General features: G+C 34.3%; 1 protein-coding gene across 2 annotated transcripts in view; it reads left to right on the top strand.

Annotated features, from left to right (window-relative positions):
* The window catches only part of LOC143254394 (cadherin-23-like), an 80,872-nt gene that overhangs the window by 15,072 nt on the left and 39,785 nt on the right, over positions 1 to 26,015 (top strand). For both annotated transcript variants that reach the window (XM_076509497.1, XM_076509496.1), the window contains exons 2-11: positions 3,291 to 3,394; positions 5,797 to 5,880; positions 6,341 to 6,492; positions 7,067 to 7,126; positions 12,144 to 12,233; positions 15,310 to 15,393; positions 16,940 to 17,065; positions 17,941 to 18,072; positions 20,417 to 20,495; positions 21,967 to 22,079. In XM_076509497.1, the coding sequence (XP_076365612.1) occupies positions 3,328 to 3,394; positions 5,797 to 5,880; positions 6,341 to 6,492; positions 7,067 to 7,126; positions 12,144 to 12,233; positions 15,310 to 15,393; positions 16,940 to 17,065; positions 17,941 to 18,072; positions 20,417 to 20,495; positions 21,967 to 22,079 (987 nt within the window). In that variant the 5' untranslated portion in view covers positions 3,291 to 3,327. The remainder of the gene's footprint in view (positions 1 to 3,290; positions 3,395 to 5,796; positions 5,881 to 6,340; positions 6,493 to 7,066; positions 7,127 to 12,143; positions 12,234 to 15,309; positions 15,394 to 16,939; positions 17,066 to 17,940; positions 18,073 to 20,416; positions 20,496 to 21,966; positions 22,080 to 26,015) is intronic.

Genomic DNA, 26,015 nt, shown 5'->3' with positions numbered 1-26,015 from the left:
AGTTACATGGACAAATAACAGACAGCACTATTATATTTATATAGATAAGTAGTTACATGAACCTACTGTTATACTTATATAGATAAGTAGTTACATGGACATAGGACAGACAGTAAAACTATATTTATATAGATAAGTAGTTACATGAACATACGACAGACAGTGCTATTCTATTTATATAGATAAGTTGTTACATGGACATACAACAAACAGTACCATTATACTTATATAGACAAGTTGTTACATGGACCTACGACAGACCTTAATCTTATAAGCAGGAGACATAAGTAACAATTAAGGAGATTAGTGCTAATTTTGATAATATTTTTGCCTACATTTGTGTAATAATGTGTGACTCCTATGTTATTATGGACATTATAACAAAATCATAGCACATAAATAACTAACAATATGTGTTTAGAACAGCATATACTTGGGCCTTATCAGTACTTCTAGAACTAATGAGACTAAATACACTGGTTTTGATTCTTCGGAGATAAACAATATTTCAACTGCGCTAGCCGTCCTTAATTTAGCAGTGTAAGACTAGAGGGAAGGCAGCTAGTCATCATCACCCACCGCCAACTCTTGGGCTACTCTTTTACCAACGAATAGTGGGATCCACAGATCACATTCTAACGCCTCCACGGCTGAAAGGGCGAGCATGTTTGGTGCGAGGGGGACTTGAACTCGCAACACTCAGAGTACGAGTCGAACGCTTTAACCCACCTGGCCATGCCGAGCCTTTTTGCGTAAAGATGTTACGAAATAAATTATTAGGACAAAATGGAAAAAGCGAAACAAGAAAAATTAATCGGAATGTTTTATGTAAGTTTTTGATATTCTGATTATCTTAGGAGAATTTCGTTACCTCTGAGTAGTGTAACCCGAACCATAAGAGGAGTTTCCACCAACCTTTCAGGTAAATTTGATTTAATCCTATTCGTAACATTAGTTCAAAGATAAGTTATCATTACTTAACGCTAGTTATGAATACTTAATATTTTTTTATCGTTTTATAAACTAAAATTTCGTGCGTTGAAAGTATGAGTTTCATGGAATTTTACTTTCTTTACGGTGGCTTTCGCTGAAGGCATGGCCAGCTGGTTAAGGCACTCGACTAGTAATCCTAGTTTGCGAACGATGGACTCTCCAATTCCTAATCTAATACGTTAACCTCAAGACCAGATCCAGCCCAATATTTAATTCGAGGGTCGCGGGTTCGAATCCCCGTCACACCAAACATTCTCTCTCTTTTAGTCGTGGGGGCGTTGTAATATTACAGTCAATGCCACTATTCGTTGGTAAAAGAGTAGTCCAACAGTTGGCAGTGGGTGGTGATTACTAGCTGCCATCACACTGGTCTTACACTGCTAAATTATGGACGGCTAGCGCAGATAATCCTCGTGTAGCTTTGTGCGAAATTCAAACCAAACTTATATATGCAAAAAACGGCTCGTCTGGGTTGAGAAAATATTTTACATAGAAGAGCGAACAACGTTTCGACCTTCTTCTGACGATGACCGAAGAAGGTCGAAACGTTGTTCGCTCTTCTATGTATAATATTTTCTCAACCCAAACGAGCCGTTTTTGCATATATATTTCTCTACAAGTGGGTTTTCTCGACATCACTGATTATTAAACCAAACTTATATTTTTAAAATGAAAATTGCCTAAAACCTCAACCTAATGTGAAAAGTTTTCGAGAAGTTTCTCAGCTTTGGTTATAGAACCAATAGTTATTACTCCCATTATATTTCAACAAAAGAAACGCCTACAGGGTGATGGATCGTTACTTCCATGAAGCCGTTGATACCGCGGTGCACCTGACGGTCTTCTTTGAGCCTTAAACTGCTATGAACCATAAGGTTTCACTGATAATTATTTGTCTTACCTGACTGTTGACTCACGAGAATCCAACGAAACTTTGACACGTAGCTCACCTACGTTATTTACAAATTGCATGAACACAAATGATTTTTGTCCCTAAGAAATAAATTATTGTTTTCGAAGTTTAATTTTACTCTCAGACAGTTAGTTGTAGAACACTGTATGAGAATCTTATTAGAGTTTTTAAGTATTCCTGATACAAAAACTTTTCAGAGTTCATTACAGAATACTGAAGGGATATAATCATTAGAAGAACAAACACGTTAGTATTCTTATGTAAACTGAAGCGATATAATCATTAGAAGAACGAACACGTTCGTATATTTATGTAAACATCCATTTTAAAGGTTCGGCGAAAATTCAGTGTAGATTGGTGTATAAAAATAGTTTAAAATAAACAGATATCAACTCTATACGAGTATCAGTTACTATTTAACAGATATTTTTGCACTCAGCTGTTCCTGAGTTTGAGCAGACAAACTAGAGGGAAGTTGCTGGTGAACAGGTCTGTTTGCACTCGCCATTCTTAAGTTTGAACAGACAGACTAGAGTGAAGTTACTAGTCAACAGCACAGCTAGTTCTTACACTATTCTTGTCTAATCAAATAATGGGATTTGACCATCACTCTTAAACGCATCCATAGCTCGTTTCTTGTAGAAATTGATCACGAATAAAAAGTCATGGTGTTCTTCCGAGTGTGCTTATCTCTAGCCCACGCTTGGCTTATCTCCAGCCCACGGTTGGCTCAGTAGTTTTGCATTTACATATCCAGTTTCCGAACTATGAGATGTAGTTAACTCACTATAGAAAATAAAATAAAAACCTAAGGCAACAGCCACCCCTTTTTTTGGTATGTGTGAAAAACCTTCACATAAATAAGGATAAGTAAAAGTACAGTATCCTTTTTCATGAATACGTTTCACTTTATTCATCCTATCTTTTCTCAACTGGACCCAACATAACCACATGAGATCAGCGACAGGGCTATAAATTTGAAGATCTGTCATTAAACGTAAAATGGCGCTTCGTAACTTTGAGTATGTGCAACTTAATTATTCCTTGTATATTTCTGGGCGAATATCCGAAAGAAACACAAGAAATTCTTTTACTTCTTACAGTGGAAATTGTAAATGTGCAAAGCTGTTCAGTGTGCTATCTTCACTGTGGCCGTTGCATGGATCGAGTCCCGAATTTTAACGTTATAAGTCCTCAAGCTTATGGTATATCAACACGGAAGTTAAACACTGATTTTTTTTAAAATATATATCTGCCTTCTTTTGTCTAAGTAAATCTAACTGTTAAGATTTTCGATCCTGTACTGAGACCAGCTGACTAAAAACCAGTCACGTAATCTAATGTGAGATAAAGAACTTATAAAAAAAACTCTATTTTTTTCCAGGTCCTGAGGAAGAATACACGGTCGTTGCCATGGTATTATGCAGCGGTCAGTAATAAGCCACACATTATTTCTCGTCTTCTTGGATATATGCTGTATCGTTATCGGTATGTTCTAGGTTGTATTTTTTATTGGAGTGCTTGAAATAAAATAAATTTTGAAAGTCAGATAACATTTTTAAGATCGGTGTTTATATTTTCATATAATTAACTTAAATCTTTCTTATAATCATAAATAATATAGTTTTCAGTGTCTGTTTGTATAATTGCTTCGCTCTGAAGAAGAAGTTTGTCAAAACTACGTAAAGGTTATCTCTGAAAAAGAAGTTTGTCAAAACTACGTACAGGTTATCTCTGAAAAAGAAGTTTGTCAAAACTACGTACAGGTTATCTCTGAAAAAGAAGTTTGTCAAAACTACGTAAAGGTTATCTCTGAAAAAGAAGTTTGTCAAAACTACGTAAAGGTTATCTCTGAAAAAGAAGTTCATCAAAACTACGTAAAGGTTATCTCTGAAAAAGAAGTTTGTCAAAACTACGTAAAGGTTATCTCTGAAAAAGAAGTTTGTCAAAACTACGTAAAGGTTATCTCTGAAAAAGAAGTTTGTCAAAACTACGTAAAGGTTATCTCTGAAAAAGAAGTTTGTTAAAACTACGTAAAGGTTATCTCTGAAAAAGAAGTTCGTTAAAACTACGTAAAGGTTATCTCTGAAAAAGAAGTTTGTTAAAACTACCTAAAGGTTATCTTTTAATCAGTTCAACATATAAGAAAAACTTTGTAAGAGAAACAGTTGATCATGTACTTCAGACGTTCTTTTTTTCTCTTTTCCCTCAATGTTTCTGTTTAGATAAATTATTAAATACAAATTTGATTTATTTGTTTACAAATGAGCAACATAAACTATCGAAACCCACATATTGTCTTCATAAGAGAAACCGAAGAACTTAAACCATACTTTTATTGTGTTTAAAAATTCCAGTTTATAGTTGAATACAAAATCTTAAGATTAAAAAATAGACTTTTCTAAACAATTTCTGTATTAAAATCTGAGGGTCGCGGGTTCAAATCCCCGTCACACCAAATATGCTCGGTGTGTATAGAAAAATCAAACAAGCTAACCTGTCTGAAAACACAATTCCCAGATCTATTTGTTCCAGCATTAATTAAAACAAATACCATATTGTGTTAATCTGTTCCATAAAACTTGCTTTACAGACTCAGATGTTCCAATCTTACTCGATATAAATAACATTAATTTGTTTCCTAGGCCTTGTTTTTCAGACGTTGGTGTTTTAGTCTTAACATAAATAACATATTCCCTCACTGGTTAATGTGCTTCCTCTAGACTTAGATTAAGTTTAAAAAAAGCCGTTATAAAGTTGATCGTCCCGTGGCCGTGAAACATAAGGGATACGTTCATAAAAGGGTTAAAATATGATATGTTTTAACATTATATTAATGAGATTTTAATAATATACAATAATTGTAATCATTGGACTTGCAGTATATTTATTAACAAAATAGACAGATGGAGAGTGAGACAGAGATATATTGTATTATAAGCTAAAAAATTATTAATTTTGTTATGCGTAATTGAAGACGTTGTAGTGACGGGTGAACGAAATAGTCTAAAATGTTTATAATTCTACGTTTCTTGTACAACATTAATAATATTTTATATTCTATTACACTATGTAACACAAATTTTGTTCCTGAATGGTGTGTTTTACTTCTTAATTTATTATGTTGTAAAAGTACAGAAAATGGCCATTATTCCCTTCAAACTTTGCTTTTGTGACCTGGATAATGAAATTTAAAAATTAACCTATTTTATATGTAAAAATGGGCAAATTTGCACATTTTCGTTTACATAAGGTCTGATAAAACAACATATGAATCAAGATTTAGATGTATTTTACTAAAGTTATACAAAAATGAACAAAAATGTTTAGAAGTGAGTAGTTTCTCGAAATTTGCGACTTTCATGTATCAGCCCCCAAATATAGTCTCCCATCATGTTTTCGTTACACGCTCCAAGGTCACGAAGGCAAAGTTTGAAGAGAAAAACAGATCTTTTCCATTTACTTTAGGCATAAGCAATTGGGAAATAACACTTTCTGTCCAGGAACAAGAAAAAGTAAACATTTTGTCACATAGTGTCATAACTTCTAAACTTTGAGGCTTGGCATAACCAAATGGTTACAACGCTCTACTCAAAATCTGCGGGTCGTGGCTTCGAAACGCCCTTTCATGCTTGCCATGGTTTTCACCCGTCAGGGCGTTACAGAGTGACGATCAATCTCACTATTTGTCGACAAAGAGTTGAAGGTTTGAAATGATGATTAACTGCTTTGTCTCAACTCTTTCACTACTAAAGTAAGAACAGCTTGCGCAGATAGCACTCATGAACTCCCAAACATACAAACGAAATTCAAATTTTAATATAAATACAGTTCACAAAGAGTGGCGTTTTTGATATATCCTATATTCTAGTTGTCATTCAATTCGATAGATGGCCACAACAATCCGCCACGATTTGTTTCTGGAGAAATAAATGAAATAATTGTTCGTGTTCAGGAAGGTCCAGACAGCAAAGGTAAGTATATCGCAATTAAAACGTTTTAACAATTATAAGATCCGTTAGTTTTTATTAAAAACTTGTTACTTATAAACATTGTACATTAAATATAATCAAACACTCTAAAGAATATTTGAACTTGTTAGCTGGCTAGAATATGTAATTTTAATAGACAGTTAGAAATCTTTAGAAAACCGTTAGAAAATAACAGTTAATAAACATATTAAAGATCTTAGGTTTTATAACACACAACAATCGTGTAATTTTAGATTGCTGAAAAGTGATGTGGTTAAGGACTTTCAATACTGAAATCGGTTAAACAAAGCATAAATAACCCATTGTGTGTTTTTTACGCTAAAAATTAACATAATTTCTTAGATTACGTTACACGCATAACATCCATGCATTTCAATTTATAAAGTCAAGTAAGTTGGAGTGAAAATCAGAATAACCAAAGTATATTATTTAATTTCAAAAGGAAAGCTATTGTGCCGATTACGTGGCGAAGACCCGGATGAAGATCAACTCATATTTGGGGTTATGGGTCATGTTGGAAAGGAAATCCTGCGATTTGAAAGTGTAGGGAAGACAGAAGCCAATGTCTACCTTCGTAACGAACTGGATAGAGAGGTACGTCGTTAGGTTCCACGAACTGGTTATCTTGTTATTCCAGGCTATGCTACCTTTATTCGGGTTAGATTTCTTAGCTATTTCTCCCTTATATGCTAATCTTTTTTCCTTGACTATCTTTACTTATGTGTGGATGACCCAAAGCTATCCTCAGTTTATCCCTATTTCTCCTTCTATTAGCTATTTAATTGTAAGAGTAATTATAACATTGTCATTATCAATACATTAATGACAATGTTATAATGATTTGTTTTTATAATATTATTATAAATGACATCCGAAACGCCTTTGATCCAACCAAACAAATTCTATATTGCTATACAATACTGTAAGTAACTGCAACTTCATTTAGTTTTTTGTTGCTAAGAAAACAATTAAAACTATTAGATTGTGTACAGAGGACATATATTTTATGTTTCAATATGAAAACTTTATTTATTTTTAGCAATTACCATTGAATACTGACATCAAATGATTAAACAGTTATTCAGATATAAATGGCATTGTGACAGCTCATGTTAATTAACCTGAAGTTGGCTTCTTCCTTAAAATACGAATATATTGCATCTTCTAGATGAAAGATTCCTATTCTTTGGTGCTTACCTTAACGGATGGAAAGCTCAGAAAACAATACGTAAGTGTTCGAAAAATTAACAATTTAGAAAATGTATCGCAGTGCAAGTGCAAGTCAAATTAGGCCTAATTGTTAAACAGCTAAAACAATATTTTACTGATGATGCTTATGTCACTCAAGTGGTTTACATCATGATTTCTGTTTCACTGTGTTTTGATCATTTGTCTTTAGTACAATAAAACATCTAATCTTTAGATTGTATCATTGTGACTGATGAGGTAGATATTTAGACGGTGGAGGATTGGACATACATTTAGGTGCTTATCACAGAAATCTGTGGAAAATGAAACGTTTTATTTTCAAGCCCGATTATTGAAACGTATTTTTCACTGATGACTAAGATATTTCAAAAGTGAAATATCAAACATGTGTTTAAGTACTACCACAATACTGCTCAAAGTAGGAAACTTTAGAAAACTAAACATTGAGTAACCACAGGTGGCACGATTGAAATACACTGTCACTGATTATTGACATGTGGATAGTGAGAGGTCGGACATCTAAGATAGTTCTTTATATCTTAACGTTGTTGAAGAGGAAGGTGTTGGACAAAATAACATCAAATTACTTTTTTTTTCAAACCATTATTACTGATAACCGAAACGCCAATAATTTAGGTGCATTTTTCTTTACTACAATAATATAACTAACGGCATTAGATTTTGGAAAATAATATTTGTTAGCCATATAGATTATTTCTCTTGTCACACATGATAATGGCGTTTTGAGAAAAAAAAAAAAAAGAGTGAAACATTTAGGTAGTAATTTTAATTGTGTTTGTGCTAATGACGTTTCCCTTGAAAAACACAAAGTCATCTTTCAAATATATTTATTTTTTTAATGTTGTCGCTAATGATAATGACTTCTGGAAAATGAAATGTTAGTGTTTTACGTTACCTCTTTGCGAGGCATTCGATTTACTGAGGCTAATTTTTGGAAACCACAAATGACTTAATATTTTGATACAATTTCTTAAGTATTAACAGTAGTTAACTAGTGTGGTATTATTATTATATATACATGATGATTTAGCAAATAAAACGTTCAATAATTAAAAATGATTTCTCTTTACAATTAATATGAACAATTAGATTTTTTGCAATGTCTTTTACGTTTTATGGTAGGAAAAACAAAATACAAGTCCTAGCTAATTCATGAATTAATATTTACTGTAAAATTCATATCAATGTTATAAGTGTAGTCACCTGTTCAGCCACCAATTTTGGTTTCATTCCTTTAAGTGCACGCTCAATATTTTTTTCGGCTGCATCTATTTTCAAGCCTATGTGTTTCTGATTGGATATTATGACTTTTTCGTCAATACATACCAAACAATAAACCATAGTAAGTAAGAAAGTAACACTCCATAGTAACTAACATTTCTTTAGAACTGCACACCTAGTGTTCAGAATGAAGCTATAGTTCACAGAACCAACCAAATATATGGTGGTAGTTTTGCTTTCTAAAACAGTGTTAATAACTTTTTCTAAAGTAACACCGTGGAATCTAGATTAACAGTTTCTTGTCATTACCATTCACTCGCTTAGCAATGGATAGCAGTCGTCCACATTATAATTCTTTTGAAAACTTAAGCTAGAAACTACAAATCTAGCTTGTTTGACCTAACCGATACTTACATATCTCACGTCCTTTCACCCTACAGTTTCTCTGATCTAAATCAGCCGTCTTTAATTCAAATAACATAAACTAAAAATGGTTGACTTTCACTCTTAGGCTTAGCTGTAGTATCATAAAAATGTTAGACTAGCCATAAGCTCACTTAAGGCCCCTCCTAGTGGCACAGAAGTATGTTTGAGGACTTAAGACGCTAGAAACCTGGTTTCGATACCCGTGGTGGATAGTGCACAAATAACACATTTTGTAGCTTTGTGCTTAACTTCAAGTAAACAAAACTCACGTGCCTTTTTAGTCAAATTTCATCAGTTTTTGTTGAATAACTTTGCATGTATGGCATTTATTTAGACTAAATTTTACATCTAATTGTAAATTTTAAATATCTATCCGAGTGCCAACGTTGGAAAAAATACAAGGAAATTAAGTATATATTTTTTGTCAAATAATGTTTCCGTACTTTTGGTGTGAGAATAAAAATCGGTAGAAATGCAATCAAAAGTGGAGATTTTGTATCTCAATTATGTCTTAACGGATTACCTTGAAACTTGGTATGTGAAGTAACGATTCAGCAAAATACATCTACTGGAAATATATGATAGTTTGGCTTACCATAATCCGAGCTACAAAAAACAGAAAATAACTAAAATATTATTCCTGTTATTAATGTATACTATGTCCTGCGGATTATTTTGGCTAGACGACACACTATTAATGCTGAAGACATATTTATGATAGTTACTAGTTATTCATACTAAACATTTGATTTAGTTTATTTTAACAGTAAACGTGATGAAGTGAATTCCATAGTAGAAAACATCAAACGTTTTATTTACTTTGGTTGGTTCATTGATAAATTTGTGTTTGTTTACTTTGAATTTCGCGCAATGCTACACGAGGGCAATCTGCGCTACCCGTTCCTAATTTAGCAGTGTAAAACTAGATGGAAGGCAGCTAGTCACAACCACCCACTGCCAACTTTTGGGCTACTCTTTTACCAACGAATAGTGGGATTGATCGTCACATTAGAACGCCTCCACGGCTGAAAGGAAGAGCACGTTTGGAGTTACGGGGGTTCGAACTCACGACCCTCGAATTACGAGTCGAGTGCCTTAACCACCTGGCCATTCCGGGCCACCGTCGTAAGCATACTTACTAACTACTTAGCCACTAGTTGGCAATAGCGGTAAAGTTATAATGGGATTTCTTAAAGTTTCCCGTCTTAAATGCGCCCAGTGGCACAGTTGTTTGTCTGCAGACTTATGCTACCAGAATCTGGGTTTCGATACCAGTAGTGGGCAGAGCGCAGATACCCCTCTGTTTATAAAAACAAACTGTCCTTAATAACACTGTCTTTCACTAGTACTCGAAGTACTTGACCAAAACACATGGAACTAAATTTATTTTGAAGCCAAATGGAACATATTGTTAGGCTTATGACCGATTTCTTCCATTATGAGTCTTATCTACAATCATACAAGTATTTATACGGGACCCAAGTACAGTATCATGGAGCATACGTTAGAGGAATATAACATGAAAGTCATTTTTAAGATTACTTTAACATTGTAGTCAATGACGACAATGAACAAGCCTTGTAATCCACAAAGAAACAAAATCTTAACAAACTTCGTTATCTACAAAAAAACAAACTCTTAACAAGCCTCGTTATCCACAAAGAAACAAACTCTTAACAAGCCTCGTTATCCACAAAGAAACAAACTCTTAACAAGCCTCGTTATCCACAAAGAAACAAACTCTTAACAAGCCTCGTTATCCACAAAGAAACAAACTCTTAACAAGCCTCGTTATCCACAAAGAAACAAACTCTTAACAAACTTCGTTATCTACAAAAAACAAACTCTTAATAAGCCTCGTTATCCACAAAGAAACAAACTCTTAACAAGCCTCGTTATCCACAAAGAAACAAACTCTTAACAAACTTCGTTATCTACAAAGAAACAAACTCTTAACAAGCTTCGTTATCTACAAAGAAACAAACTCTTAACAAGCCTCGTTATCCACAAAGAAACAAACTCTTAACAAGCCTCGTTATCCACAAAGAAACAAACTCTTAACAAACTTCGTTATCCACAAAGAAACAAACTCTTACAAACTTCGTTAAAAGAAACAAACTCTTAACAAGCTTCGTTATCCACAAAGAAACAAACTCTTAACAAGCTTCGTTATCCACAAAAAAACAAACTTTTAACAAACTTCGTTATCCACAAAGAAACAAACTCTTAACAATCTTCGTTATCTACAAAAAACAAACTCTTAATAAGCCTCGTTATCCACAAAGAAACAAACTCTTAACAAGCCTCGTTATCCACAAAGAAACAAACTCTTAACAAACTTCGTTATCTACAAAGAAACAAACTCTTAACAAACTTCGTTATCCACAAAGAAACAAACTCTTAACAAGCTTCGTTATCCACAAAAAAACAAACTTTTAACAAACTTCGTTATCCACAAAGAAACAAACTCTTAACAAACTTCGTTATCCACAAAGAAACAAACTCTTAACAAGCTTCGTTATCCACAAAAAAACAAACTTTTAACAAACTTCGTTATCCACAAAGAAACAAACTCTTAACAAGCCTCGTTATCCACAAAGAAACAAACTCTTAACAAACTTCGTTATCTACAAAGAAACAAACTCTTAACAAGCTTCGTTATCCACAAAGAAACAAACTCTTAACAAGCTTCGTTATCCACAAAGAAACAAACTCTTAACAAGCTTCGTTATCCACAAAGAAACAAACTCTTAACAAACTTCGTTATCCACAAAGAAACAAACTCTTAACAAACTTCGTTATCCACAAAGAAACAAACTCTTAACAAACTTCGTTATCTACAAAAAAATAAACTCTTAACAAACTTCGTTATCCACAAAGTTATAAACTCTTAACAAACTTCGTTATCTACAAAGAAACAAACTCTTAACAAACTTCGTTATCCACAAAGAAACAAACTCTTAACAAGCCTCATTATCCACAAAGTTATAAACTCTTAACAAACTTCGTTATCCACAAAGAAACAAACTCTTAACAAGCCTCGTTATCTACAAAGGAACAAACTTTTAACAAGCTTCGTTATCCACAAAGAAACAAACTTTTAATAATCCTCGTTATCCGCAAACGAACAAACTCTTAACGAGCTCCATTATCTACAAACGAGCTCAGCTGAGAATTTATCACTATTTGATGTCGTACCTAATTTTACGTAGCTAATTTAGAGGGTTTGTGACTGCAAGCTTAAGAAATGGGTAACTAATTCATTGATGGTTATTTTAAAACTTTGTGTTTAGGGATCTAAGTCTATGTGCATTATTTTCAGTTTTAATTATTCCAACTTAATTGATGTTTATTATATGTATATATAGGTCACACAGACACTGTTGATTATAGTCGAGGATATCAACGACAACAAACCTGTTTTCAAACCGTTCAATTCTACTATATCTGTTAAGGAAGTAAGTCATAAAAGTTTTTCATTGATTAGCTACGTAAATATTACAAGTGAAGCTTAATAATAAAAACGTCCTTGGAGAATAATAAACTATTACATAGAAACTAGTTCAGTGAAAATTTGTAATAACAAGTGACTACATAAATGGTTGTATGATACTGAGAGGACTAATAGCATTCATTTCAGTAGCGTAAGGAGTGTCACCGCACATACCAGCAGCAGTAAAAACAGATATGTTTAATTCTCACATGTTTTTTGTAACAGAAAATTTTCAACTAATCGATATTGTAAAACCGTTTTAAACAAACTTGTGGCTGGAAATGTATAATAAATATTTTCACCCCAAGCTTGTTAAACCATACATAGCCAAAATACATAACATTTCATAGAAGACCGCTTTTAACATGTTTTTTAGAAGCAGGAAATTCACTTGGCAGAGTGCCTAGAATAAAAACAGCTGTAAATTTTCACGTCATCCCAAATACAAGCAATGCTCTCATCCGAAAAGTGAAGACCTTGGTTACAAAAGGAAATCTTTGGCCCATAAGTAAATTGAGGTGAAGATGCATATATCTACCGGTAGAATTAACAAACAAAAAATAAAACAAGAATTTGAACTTGATGTAATTTACAAACCAAAGTTTACTAGCATGTGGTCACGTCCATAATTCAATGGCTGTTTTCATTGGACAGATGGTCGAAGTCAAAGTAGTCCCATTTAACTAAGCCTGCAGAGACGCCGGATGTAGCTCCACTGAACTTTTACGCCTTTGGTTTGCCTACAGTTAATCATAGAATTCAATATCTATGCAAAGAGAGAGTCTGATGAAAGTTTATCCAGATGGGTTGTCTAAGATTATCCTTGCTGCCACTCACAGAAATTTGCTACATTTAACACTTATGCTACATAATCATGGCTGTCAGAGTGAAGACAACTTGTGAAGGGAAAGAAACGCTGAGAAGAAGATTATTTCTATAAAATACATTTAATCTCGCTACCATGAAATTCCTCAACTGTCAACAAGAGAAACATTGTATTTAGTTTTTCTTATTCAATAAATATTTTTGGGCTATTAAATCATATGTATTTAATAATTAATCTGCATAAAGCATTTTATTAATTTGACAACCAGGTGGTGCTAGAAGTTAAAACTTTGTAGAAAGTAAGTTGCTGTTTCCTGGATAAAAAAAATGTTTTTCTTTTAAATTAATCACAAAGTATCTAAAGATAGCAATGTAAGTTTAAAGTGTTTGAACACAATCTAAACAAAGCAATGAAATTATTAACTTGTCACCAGAGTAACAGTGTGACATCCATTTATTTTCTTATATTTGTGTTCATCGCCATCTGTTTTTCTCCTTATATTGATGTTCGTTCATATTGTTAGAAGAAACCCACGGGCATTTTTATGTAAATGCGAACATCATAAATATAATAAAACATAACGTTGTGGAACAGCGTTTCGGCTGTCTCACCTATTCTTTAAACTAAACTAAAACTATTATAAATAATTTTATTATTCGTTTGTTTATCAAGCTTTTTCTTCAACTCACTTAAATTTAACCTGCAAAAATTTATATTTGTGTTTTCTAGTCCTAATATTCTCACTGTTTAGTATTAAAATGGTTATGCATCGACACTATCAGTTCCTTTTACAATCTTAAACGCCTCAATCAGATTCCCTTTAACGCTTCTTTTTTCAAAAGAAAACAGTTTGAAAGATTTCGGCCTCTTCTCATATGACAATCCCTCTATTCTAATAACCCTTCTCTGAACCCTTTCAAACAATTCAATGTACTTCCTAAGGTTAGGAGCCAAGACTTAATCATCACACCAACATCTCTTTCTTTCATGACACTGAATTATGATAACTAAGATCCTTTATAATGAAAACTTATCAACCATTTATTCTCCAACTCACTAAATGATCTTTTTTTTTTGTAAAGCAACAACAACCTCTTCGCACCTTAGTTAACTTATCCCTTACATCTGTAGCGATTTTTTAAACCTTTTACATGGCACGTCTGCAAATGCTTTCCGAAAATCCAGATACACAAGATCTACACTTTTACCCTCATCTACATAAGCAGTAACATCTTTAAACAAATATCAAAAGATTTGTATGTCAAGAATTCCCTTAATAAAATCAAACCGACTATCCAATGAAATTATAGATTTTGTTAAATGATTTTTACAAAGCATTTTTATAAGGCTTTCCAAAATGTTTTCCGCAACTGATGCAAGACCAGTGAGTCTACAATTACTTGGTCAATTTTTATCATCTTCCTTGAAAAGAAAAGTTGCATTAGTTATCTTCCAATCTTTTGGTACCTGCCCAATATTCGAAACTTTACAAAATACAGCAGCAAGTGGCTCATATCTACAATCTTTAAAACCCTTAAGGAAATACTATCTGGTCCGAGAGATTTACTGCTCTTTAAACTTTCTATTTTGTACACAACCAATTCTGAAGTCATCTTGTTCGATCTTGTTTCCATCTATCAAATGTTCAAGATGTGAAATGCTCCTTAAATGATTGTTAATGAAACTAATGAAAAAGCAAAATTTAATAATCCAACCATCTCTTAATATTTAAATAGCAGCCTTCCTTTATCAACCTTCAATGGTTGTATTTTCGTCATTTTGTCTACCCTTAATGTATTTAAAGATATCCTTATTGTTAACTTTGAAATTTTCAACCTAACTTTTTCATGCATCCTTTTTGATGAACTAATTTCCTGTTTCACCAGCTTTTCTATAATCTCCTGTTATACCGGCCAATTTAAATATCTTAAATATAAGATTGTTAAACTTTGTTATCTCTGATACTCTTTGTGAACCAACTCTAATTTGTTTTTTTGCAGCTACCATTTTCATTCCATAAAAAGTATATTAGCTTTTTTTCGATTTACACATTTGTTTCCTTTTAACAAGGACATAAAACTTTCTTTCTATTTATAGTTATATAGTTATTTCGTATTTTAAATTAATTTTACATCGTTATGTTTACGTATAACAATTTTTAAAGTAATCCAAAATACAAAACTTAATTGTGTTAAAAAAATAATTATTATTTCAGGATACCCCGACAGGATTAATCGGAAGAATTGAGGCAGTGGATCAGGATGCTGGACCATTCGGACAGGTTCTGTACAGCTTACAGGTGAGAGCTTCGGATAAATATTCAATAAACTGGTGTCCTGGTTTGAAAATTAATATAAAAGTATTCATCGGGATGAGGAAGCTGTCAATTAAATCTCACCTAAATGAAACAGATTAAAGTACATACTTTTAAACATAGATGGCGAGACCATATAGTGTACCGACAATACATTCCCTCTCATTTTGATCCGGTACCAAAGCTTCCCTCTGAATGAGGAAGGGAATATACACTTGTTCATAAATAGGGATGTAGAGGCCTACATTGAACTTGACAAAACAAGGACCGAATTCCGATGAAGTAGATGATGATGACATGCGAAACTATCATGTCAAATCACTGCTTCAGTTTTGATAGATTTAAGATGTCAACTTGAGTCCCTAAATCATCGGTGTTGTACAAACTGAATTACACGTGTTTCAGTGTGAAAAGTATGAAGGAAACGAAGGTGAAATGAGCGATAATTATGGAGATAATCTTTGGAGACTGAAAACGTGGTAATTGTCTATCTTACGTTTGTGTTGTACATCACGCATAAAATGTTTTTCTTAAATGTTTACACTCCACTAACATTACATGTTCATACATTTTTGCCAGGTTATCAATATTTGGCTCATAATATGTTCTTGTATATGTTATATTGTTTAAAAACATAAACTATAGAGCACTGAAATATACACTACAGTGTGGTGGAGTTTATTTTACACAGTAAAGTATAATTTTTGTTTTTGTGTGGATTTTACTGCTTTGTAGAGCACATTAAAGTGTAGAATCGTTAAAATTATTAAACGATGTAAGATAATTTCGGTATTTTGAAATATATATAGATCTGTAAACTTTATGAAGTAAATATTTTACTTAATGGAAATACAGTAGTGAGATTATTTTAGTATTTTTGTAGAGTCAGCAAGTTGAACTCTGAGAAATATATTAAATATATGAATACGCTGTTTTCTAAAGCTACAATAGTGAAATTATGCTACTGCTAATGCCAACTTTACGACAATAAATCAGAACCACAATACGCTTCAATTAAAATGTAAGTTTTTCTTTTGGAAGTTACAGTAGTGAAAATTGTATTCGAAATACTTATTTATTTTGGATTTCGCGCAAAGCTACACTAGGGCTATCTGCGCTATATATTAGTACTATTTATTAAAGGCACGATTATATTAGTACTAGAGAAGTACCTATGCAGCACACATAGAAAACATAAAAGTCTTAGGGGTGTAATAAAAGGTTAGATTCAAATGTTGGCACACTTCGTCACTTACCGAGTTTTTGAAATTGTCGTGACAGTAAGTTTTGACTTTTTATGAGTAAAGATACGTAGTGACAGTAAGTTTTAACTTAGAAGTAAAGATGCGTTGCTTTCTGAAGTTATAGTAGCTTGATTATATCAAAAATAAACATTATTAGCATTTTTGTGTCAATAAGTTAAAAACGATTTAATTCAAGATCATTCACCGTGGCTGTATTTGAAAAAAAAAAACAACTTTATAAACAGATTTGAATAGAACGTTCGTAAATTGAATATTTTCCACTTTAGAACACAGAAACCGATGACGTGGAAACTTTTTCTGTACAAACTATCGGTGGAAAAGGAGTTATCAATTTGATAGGACCGTTGGACTTCGAGAAGAAATCAGTATATCATTTGAATGTTTTCGCCACTGTGAGTACTAATATCAATGCATAAAAAGTATTTACAGTATTATCTTTGTCTGAAAAGTATAGTCATGGAAGTAAAACTGAAGTACAATTATTAATGCATTAACATGATTTAAGTCTTGACTGGCACTCATGTCATGATATGAACATTTGCTGAAGTTCTAGTTTCCTCTGTTCATTTTAAAAAGTACCCACTTTATAAATGTTCTATTTGTTCAAACACAGAAAGATAAACAAACTAACAGAAAGAACTAATCATAGAGACAGGTAAAAAGGAAAATAAATAAATACACGAACAAGTATATAAAAACACAGGACATTTTCATAGATACATTGATACATCAACAGACAAAGAAATAAATAAATTAATAGATACAAAGATGAAAAGAGAAACAAGCGGTCAACATACAAAGAAATAAAGTAAGTGATAGGTACAAAGACGAAAAGAGAAACAAGCAGCCAACAGACAAACGAAGAAATTAAGTGACAGGCACAAAGACGAAAAGAGAAACAAGCAGACAACAGACAAACAAATAAACAAATAAATTAATTTATATGCACAAACAGCACAAAGACGAAAGAAGAGAAACAAGCGAGACAACAGACAAACAAATAAACAAATGGGTTTCTCGATAAAATAAATAAATAGGTGCAAAAATGAAAAGAGAAACAAGCAGCCAACTGACAAGCAAACAAATAAATTAAGTGATAGGTACAAAGACGAAAAGAGAGATATGCGGTCAATGGACAAACATAAAATTAAGTGACAGGTATAAAACTAAAAGAGAAACAAGAGATACATGTAACTAGGCAGTAAGATCCGAAGACATGATATCATTTTATAATGAAAATTCATCTTTGTATAACTCAAAACTTTAGGACCGCTCAAACTCTGGTAAAAGAAATACCGCAACAGCAGCTATACTGGTTAAAGTAGAAGATATCGAAGACCAGCCTCCTCTGTTTACTGTTGCACCACCAGTAACTCGAATTCCAGAGGACATGCCCTTGGTAAGAATATTTGGGTTAGTTTTGTAATAATATGACGCAACTTATTAAAAGGTTAAAAAACAGCTACTCTTGATAGAAAAACATGAATTAGCTTTAATAATGCAGTATGAATGCTTCAGAAGACTTATTTTGATTGGGAAACTTCAATAATACCTTTATGACAGAATGACTTAAAGGTGAATTTTCAACAAATTTAATAATTGCCTTAGAAACTGTACTTTGGTTAGGTATAATTCCTGTGTGGTTGCCATATTTTTAAACACTTTAGTTTTTGAGTAAAAAATGAAACAAAATATGCGGGTCTTCAAACTCAAGTTCCTCTCGGTCTTTCGGCTGTTTCCGTGACGTTTTACAACTATGACGTAATAGTTGCCAAACACGCTTCGTTGCGCACTGGCCATGTTGTTCCTTTTAGTGCTGGTGTTTTATGTAAATATATCGGTGCTTTTTTCGGATTACATTTCTTACTTAATACTTATTTCAGAGAAGATGTAGAGCTGGAATGAGAAGCCCACAACAACAAGAGAGAGAGAAAGTTTATAGTCTTTGAGAGCAGCTTGAGAGCTTTGTCATAAATTTATGGTAAATATTAAATTAATTATTTAGACTGCTACAACTAGTTTGATTGTATAGACAGAATTATGACGTATAATTGAAATTCATTTTTTACGAGTCATAAATACCCGGTACAATGATTGTGGAAGGGCCGAGTATTAGTTACCATAGTCGGCTAGGTATAAACAAAAAAAACCCAGTCTGTGATACCAATAATTTATAAACACTAAACAGGTTTCGAGATGCTTAAAATTGCACGTGAAATAATACAGACCATACTTGTTGTCATGATTTAGGTTTACCATTCTTCCACTGGAGGTATGACCGACTCGCAACTGACCTGGGCGCTGTCAGTATTACTCACAGTTCTGTTACTCTCGCTCGTGGAACTGCCCTCATCACTAGAACTTGTCAGATCTGTGTCAAAAGTAACTGTTCTAGGTTCGTTCAGAGTAGGTTCGAATTGATATGGCGCTACTCGATACTGTTCAGAACACAAAGTCAAAACAGACACCGCCTCTGTTGCTCCGTATGCACTGGCCATATTTATTTACATTGAACGCGCTGGCGTTGGCGGTTTGTTTGGCAACTATTACGTCACAGTACTTGTCCTAGCGACAAACGTAAAAACTAAAACGTTCGGATGGCCGCTTGGAATGGGCTCTTTCTGCACTAAGTTCTATGTTTCAATTATTAGCACATATTTTTTATCAAAAATGTGAACCTGCAAAATTAATCAGCATGAGTAGTTCTTTTGACTGCAAAGTTTTCTTTTTTTTGTAAAATTCACCTTTGAGTAATTCAAAATCTATAGATGTGTTCACTTGGTAGGAAAACGGTCTAATTTGGTAAATAATACAACGAAATACTTCAAAAGTTGCATAATCGACATACGATGGTATACTGCTATGAATAATACTTATTTAATGTAACATTTGTTGAAGTTGTCCAATACAATTAAGCCCATTCTTTTATAAGGATATCTTATAGTTTTGACGTATGAAACATTACATTTCTAAATTTTTAATTACAATAATCAAATTATTCAACATTTTGACAAATTTAGATTTTATATTAACTACGAAACGACTGAGAATGTTAAAAGAATCTAGCTTATTGCCATTAACGTAATTATTCACATTCCATGAAACTAAATAAATTTCATCTTTATAAGTTCGACAAATTATTATTGATAACTAAGTCAGATTCGCAGATAAACTAGATGATTCCTTCTACTCTTTCTTGTCACAGACATTTTAAAAAACATGTTCATGCAATTAATGTAACAGCATTTAAACAAGCAACGGTTTAATCATGTAAGCCAAACATTGTATACATGACATCAGCTCATATCTATCTGTGATATACGTCTCATGTGCTAAAAATAGAAACTGGTTCGGCCCGGCATGGCCAAGCGTGTTAAGGCTTTCGACTCGTAATCCGAGGGACACGGGTTCGAATCCCGGTCGCGCCAAACATGCTCGCCCTTTCAGCCGTGGGGGCGTTACAATGTGTCGGACAATCCCACTATTTGTTGGTAAAATAGTAGCCCAAGAGTTGGCGATGGGTGATGATGACTAGCTGCCTTCCCTCTAGTTTTACACTACTAAATTACGAATACAAAAAGAAATATGTAGTCTTTTCCTATATGAGTACGTCATAAATACTGTTGTGTATCAGGATTGAAATAATGCTACAAAACATGTTATTGTGTTAGTTGATAATCATATAACTAAATATTGGGTTCATAACTACAAACTTTATTAAGCAATTTCTGTTATTTAAATAGGGATCGCAGGTGTTGACAGTTAAGGCAATAGATGGAGACAGAGAAATAGGAAACAAAATGAAGTATCGGATCAGTAAAGGTTTGATATTTTCTTTCATTAGTTGAGTGTCTCATCTGACTGAAATATATTCTTATTTTAACTCTGTAGGTGCGTTTCGTAGAGGGATTATTGTTTAATATCATACAACAAAATTGATTCTTGGACAAATGTTACACTTACCTCTCTATTCTAACATACCTAAAACATTTTTACTCACGATTTTGTGATTTCACACTACCAAACTTCTTGAACGCGTATATGCGAGACCTGGAATTAACTACCCAGTTATGGTGAAAACAAAAATAGTGTTAACTTGTAATAAAAGTTAGGCAAAGACGTTAAACTTGAATAGCGTTTTACGTCCTTACAAACAACATGCCATCAACCATGAAAAGCGTGTTTGTAGTTTCTTATAACAAAGCCACATCGGGCTATCTGATGAGTACACTGGAGATAATCGAACCCCTGATTTTAGTGTTGTGAATCCATAGACTTACCGCTGTACCAGCGGGGCAGCCACAAAAAGCAGTAACAGTTTACAGTAACACAACCCACTTGTAATGACAGTTTTACAGTAACACAACCCACTTGTCTTGGTTATTTTTGCTGAAACGTTTTTGGACAAACGAATTTTATATCATATTGAAACATCTTAGAATTTAGTAAATCCTTCAGCGTTGATCTCTCGTGTCGAAATCTAATTCACTGATCACCGGTGGACATTCAGCTTTTAAATAAAACACTCAAACAATCAACTTTTAATTATCCGATTTAAAAGGCTCGGTATGGCCCAGGTGATTAGGGGCGCTTACCTCTAACACTAAGAATCGCTGGTTTGCATTCCTGTCACGTCAAACATTCTAATCCTTACAGCCGTGAGGTGATAACTATCCGCCTTCCCCTATTTTTTCGCTGTTAAATTAAGGACAACTAACTCAGACAACCCTCGTGTAGCTTTGCGCGAAATTCAGGTTTATTTGTTGCTTGTTTTATGTTAAGCACATGTAAGTGGCTGTCTGTCCCTCCACGGATATCGAAACCCGGTTTCTAGCATTGTAAGTTTGTAGACATTCAGTTTCAACATCTTATACTGAGACCAGCAACGGAATCAAAACATAAACTTTATATTGTGACGTACAATACGTCATCCTCGTGTTATTTATTTATTTACATTAGTACTTTCAATCTCAGTCTTCTAATATTCAGCATTTACATTAATTTAACGTGTTTTATCTCTTTTTGTTTACAAACATTTAGATACACAATACAACATAAATATCTCTACAAACATTTCACCAAAGGCAATACATACTTGAATACTTTATATCTTTAATAATAGCTCTTTATTAGTAGAATCTGATAAAGTTACACTGCAGATCATTCGTTAAATATCTTGAAATTACAAACAAAGACCAGCATTAGGTTTATAAATAAATAATAAAGAAATAAAGAGCACTATTTACGATTTAAATTATTTGGTGAATTTTAATTGTGAATCACAAAATTTCAGGAGAACATTCTCCATTCGTGATAGACCAGTTTTCTGGTGTCATCACTGTTAAAAACAAGTTAGACAGAGAAGAAACAGAGAACAGAAATGGTGCTTACGTTTTGGAAATTGAGGTGAGGCTTTATAAAACTTTATTTTCCTTCAGAGCTCAGTATAATTATTTTTATGACGCAGATCTATTAATACATAAATAAAGCGTAATCTTCTCTCGTTGAAATGCGAAACGCTATGTCAAAATTATGCGTAGTACTACTAATAATTAGAGTAATAATGAATCAACAGATAAATGATTAAGTAACACATATAAAAATGACAGAAAGTTGCTGATGATCGGTTGCGTTCCTGTATCAGGTGGCTCGAATTGGATTGTTGTTTTTGAATTTCGCACAAAGCTACTCGAGGGCTATCTGTGCTAGCCATCCCTAATTTAGCAGTGTAACACTAGAGGGAAGGCAGCTAGTCATCACCACCCACCGCCAACTCTTGGACTACTCTTTTACCAACGAATAGTGGGATTGACCGTCATATTATAACGCCCCCACTGCTGAAAGGGCGAGCATGTTTGGCGCGACAGGGATGAGAACCCGCGACCATCAGATTACGAGTCGCATGCCTTAACATGTTTGGCCATGCCAGGCCTAGAGGTGGCTCGAAACTTTGAATGATGCGAACAGCTGGAGTCCGCATTGAAAAACGTACTCCGACAGGATTCCCTAACTAGGAGATAGAGAACTTATGTTTTATCCAGTGTATTTCATTTATTTACTGTTCATTTGTTTAATCACAAAGCCGCACATTAAACTATCTTTGCTGTGTTTACCTGAAGTATCGAACCTTGAATTTTAGACTGTAATTCACGTTGTATGTTTGAAAATTTATTTTTCCACAAACTCCTTCTGCATCGCTATAGTTAGTAAGAGCACACCTGATTCGGTGAAAACAGGGGTATTTTATCTGTATCGTTTAGCTTCCGCCCACCAATGGGAGCTAAAATGTGCCCAGATGATCACCCAAATGTGATGAGAGCGTAATGAATACGTTTTAAGTTGTTTTTTTTTTTTCTCTACTTGAATTTGGCTTTGAAGTTTGTGTTCATGACCTATTCATGATCCCAGGAACGCCAATTAACAAGAGATTGCCTCAGGTACAGACTACAGGGTAGCTATCGAAGTCGTGACGCTAATGGAGGAGCTTTGATTGGTAGGTTACAATTCCTGTGGTTTAGTGTGCTTTGTCTTGAATTTCACGCAAAGCTACACGAGGACCATCTGCGCAAGGCGTTCCTAATTTAGCAGTACAGTGGTACCTCGGTTCTCGAACTTAATCCGTTCCAGAAGGCTGTTCGAAAACCGAATCAATTTTCCCCTAAGAAATACTGTAAATTAAATTAATCCGTTACAGACCTCCAAAAATTACGCATTATGAAGCATTTTAGTAAAAATATTGCTTATTTATACCTGTATAATAATACATGCATAAAGTCAACCAAAAAACTACAAACACAATAAAAAAACAATAAATGAAAATTTAACTGCACTTTACCTGTGCTGAGGAGAGCTGATGGCTTAAGTGAAAGGTGGTGAGGAACGTGGAGAGTAGGAGGGTCATTATTGTTTGGAAGGGGAGTCACCTTCCATAAAAACGTCAGGTAACTCTCCTTTTGGGGTTCTTTCTTTTTTCTATCTCCTTGCACCACAACAACCTGCTTGAGACTCACTGGACCTATTTCTCACTAAACACTTGTCTAATGAGGTTTGTTTCTGCCTGCATTTTAAAATGTTTCTGAAGTAAGACATGGCATTGTCATCGAAAAGGTTTATGCTGCGGTTTGCTACAGCTTTATTAGGGTGAAAGTTTTCCACAAAACTTTGTAACTCTCCCCATTTTCCACACATTTCCTTGATTAGTGAACTAGGAACATCCTCCCTTCCCTCCTCCTCATCTGAAGACACTTCCTCAGTTTCCTTCTGTTGCTGCTCCTTCTGAAGGTCTTGGAGTTCTTCCATGGTGAGCTCAGTGTTGTGGTCTTCCACCAACTCCTCCACATCATCACTACTCACATTCAAGCCCACACACTTGCCTAGTGAGATAATACCCTTGACAACAGGATCAGCCTCAAAGTCTCTATCTGCTACTGAGTCTGGCCACAATTTCTTCCAGGCTGAGTTCATGGTCCTCCAAGCTTTGTCTATGATTCTCAAGCAATGGAGGATATTAAAGTGATTTTTCCAGAACTCTCTGAGGGTTAACTCAGAGGTCACTTCAAAGCACCTTTGAAACAGAGCTTTGGTGTAGAGTTTCTTAAAGTTTGATATAACCTGCTGGTCCATGGGCTGAATGAGATGAGTCGTGTTATGGGGCAAGAACTTCATCGTAATGAAACTGTACTCCTTCACCAACCCGTCCTCCAAGCCTGGTGGGTGAGTAGATACATTGTCCATCACAAGAAAGGCCTTGGGTGTCAACTGTTTTTCCGTGAGGTAATTCCTTACACTTGGAGCAAACAATTTATGGACCCACTCCATAAACAATTGGCTGGTTACCCATGCTTTACTATTAGCTCTAAACATGACATTTAGTTTACTTTTCAGGACATTTGTTTTCTTAAAAACCCTCGGGTTCTCAGAATGATACACAAACAAAGGCTTAAGTTTTAAGTCCCCACTTGCATTACTCCATAACAATAGAGTTAGCGTGTCCTTTATTGGCTTGTGTCCTAGCAGTGACTTCTCCTCCTTAGTGATGTAGGTCCTCTTTGGCATTTTCTTCCAAAAGAGGCCTGTCTCATCACAGTTGAACACTTGTTGGGGAATAAAACCGTCAGCTTCTACATAGTCCTTAAATTCCCTAACAAATTTATCAGCAGCGTCTTTGTTAAAACTTGCACTCTCCCCATGTCTCACCACACTATGTATGCCACTTCTCTTCCTAAATTTTTCAAAGCAACCTCTACTAGCCTTAAAGGCATCACTTGTATCAGCACTCATTCCAGGGGTGTTTTTCAGAAGGTCAACATGCAACTGCTTTGCTTTCTCACAAATGATGGTCTCAGAAATGCTGTCACCAACTAACTGTTTTTCGTTTACCCAAATCAACAAGTTTTTTTCTTCCTCTTCCATTGTTTGTGATCTTTGTTTCATAAGCACTGTCACTCCTTTTGCAACATCAGCTCCTTTGATAACCTCTTTATTTTTCAGTATGGTGCAGACTGTAGACTTCGCCATACCAAACTGTGTAGTAAGGTCAGACACACAAACATCACTCTTATACTTCGCCATGAGATCTTTTTACGCCTCTATTGTGGCTGTAACAACTTTTTTTTTTGGTTTGCTGCTTTGATTATCCTTCTTTGACCCCATGGCGTATTTAATCAGAATATTTAGAGAAACAACAAAAACAAAAAGAAAAAGAAAAACGAGAACGTTCACATCAGATTTTAGCGGGGATGTGGACTGAGCACCAGGTGCGGGTAAAATGTTTTGGGAAAGCTTGGCATGGGCCGAAAATGGTCGGAGGGTTGTTCGGGTCATCAGTCGGGTTATTTCGGAGGTTTGGGCCACGACAGCGAGTTTATGTTCGACAACCGAGACATTTTTTTTCTCAAACAATATGTTCGAAAACCGAATTGTTCGAGAAGGGAGTCGTTCGAGAACCGTGCTACCACTGTGTAAAACTAGAAGGAAGGAAGACAGCTAGTCATCACCACCCACTGCCAACTCTTGGGCTACTCTTTTACCAACGAATAATGGGATTGACATTACAATGCTCTCACGGCTTAAAGAACAAGCATGTTTTGGTGTGATGGGAAAACGAACCCGTGACCCTCGAATTACGATTCGAGTGCCTTACTTACCTGGCCAGAGTCTCTGTGAATCAGGAAAGGTTTCAGAACCACGTAATGGAGAATTAACTTGTATACATGTTCATAGTTTGTTCCCATGTTTTATCATTGTAGTTTATACATTTTTTTTTTTTAATTGTACAAAAAAATGATGTCTGCTATGAAAATAAAACCATTTTTTTCCATATTGCTATGTACTCAAGCACCT

Source organism: Tachypleus tridentatus, chromosome 6 (genome assembly GCF_004210375.1).
Source record: "Tachypleus tridentatus isolate NWPU-2018 chromosome 6, ASM421037v1, whole genome shotgun sequence".
Lineage (NCBI taxonomy): Eukaryota > Metazoa > Arthropoda > Merostomata > Xiphosura > Limulidae > Tachypleus > Tachypleus tridentatus.
Note: the sequence above shows the minus strand (reverse complement) of the source record. Positions and strands in the feature narration are given on the sequence as shown.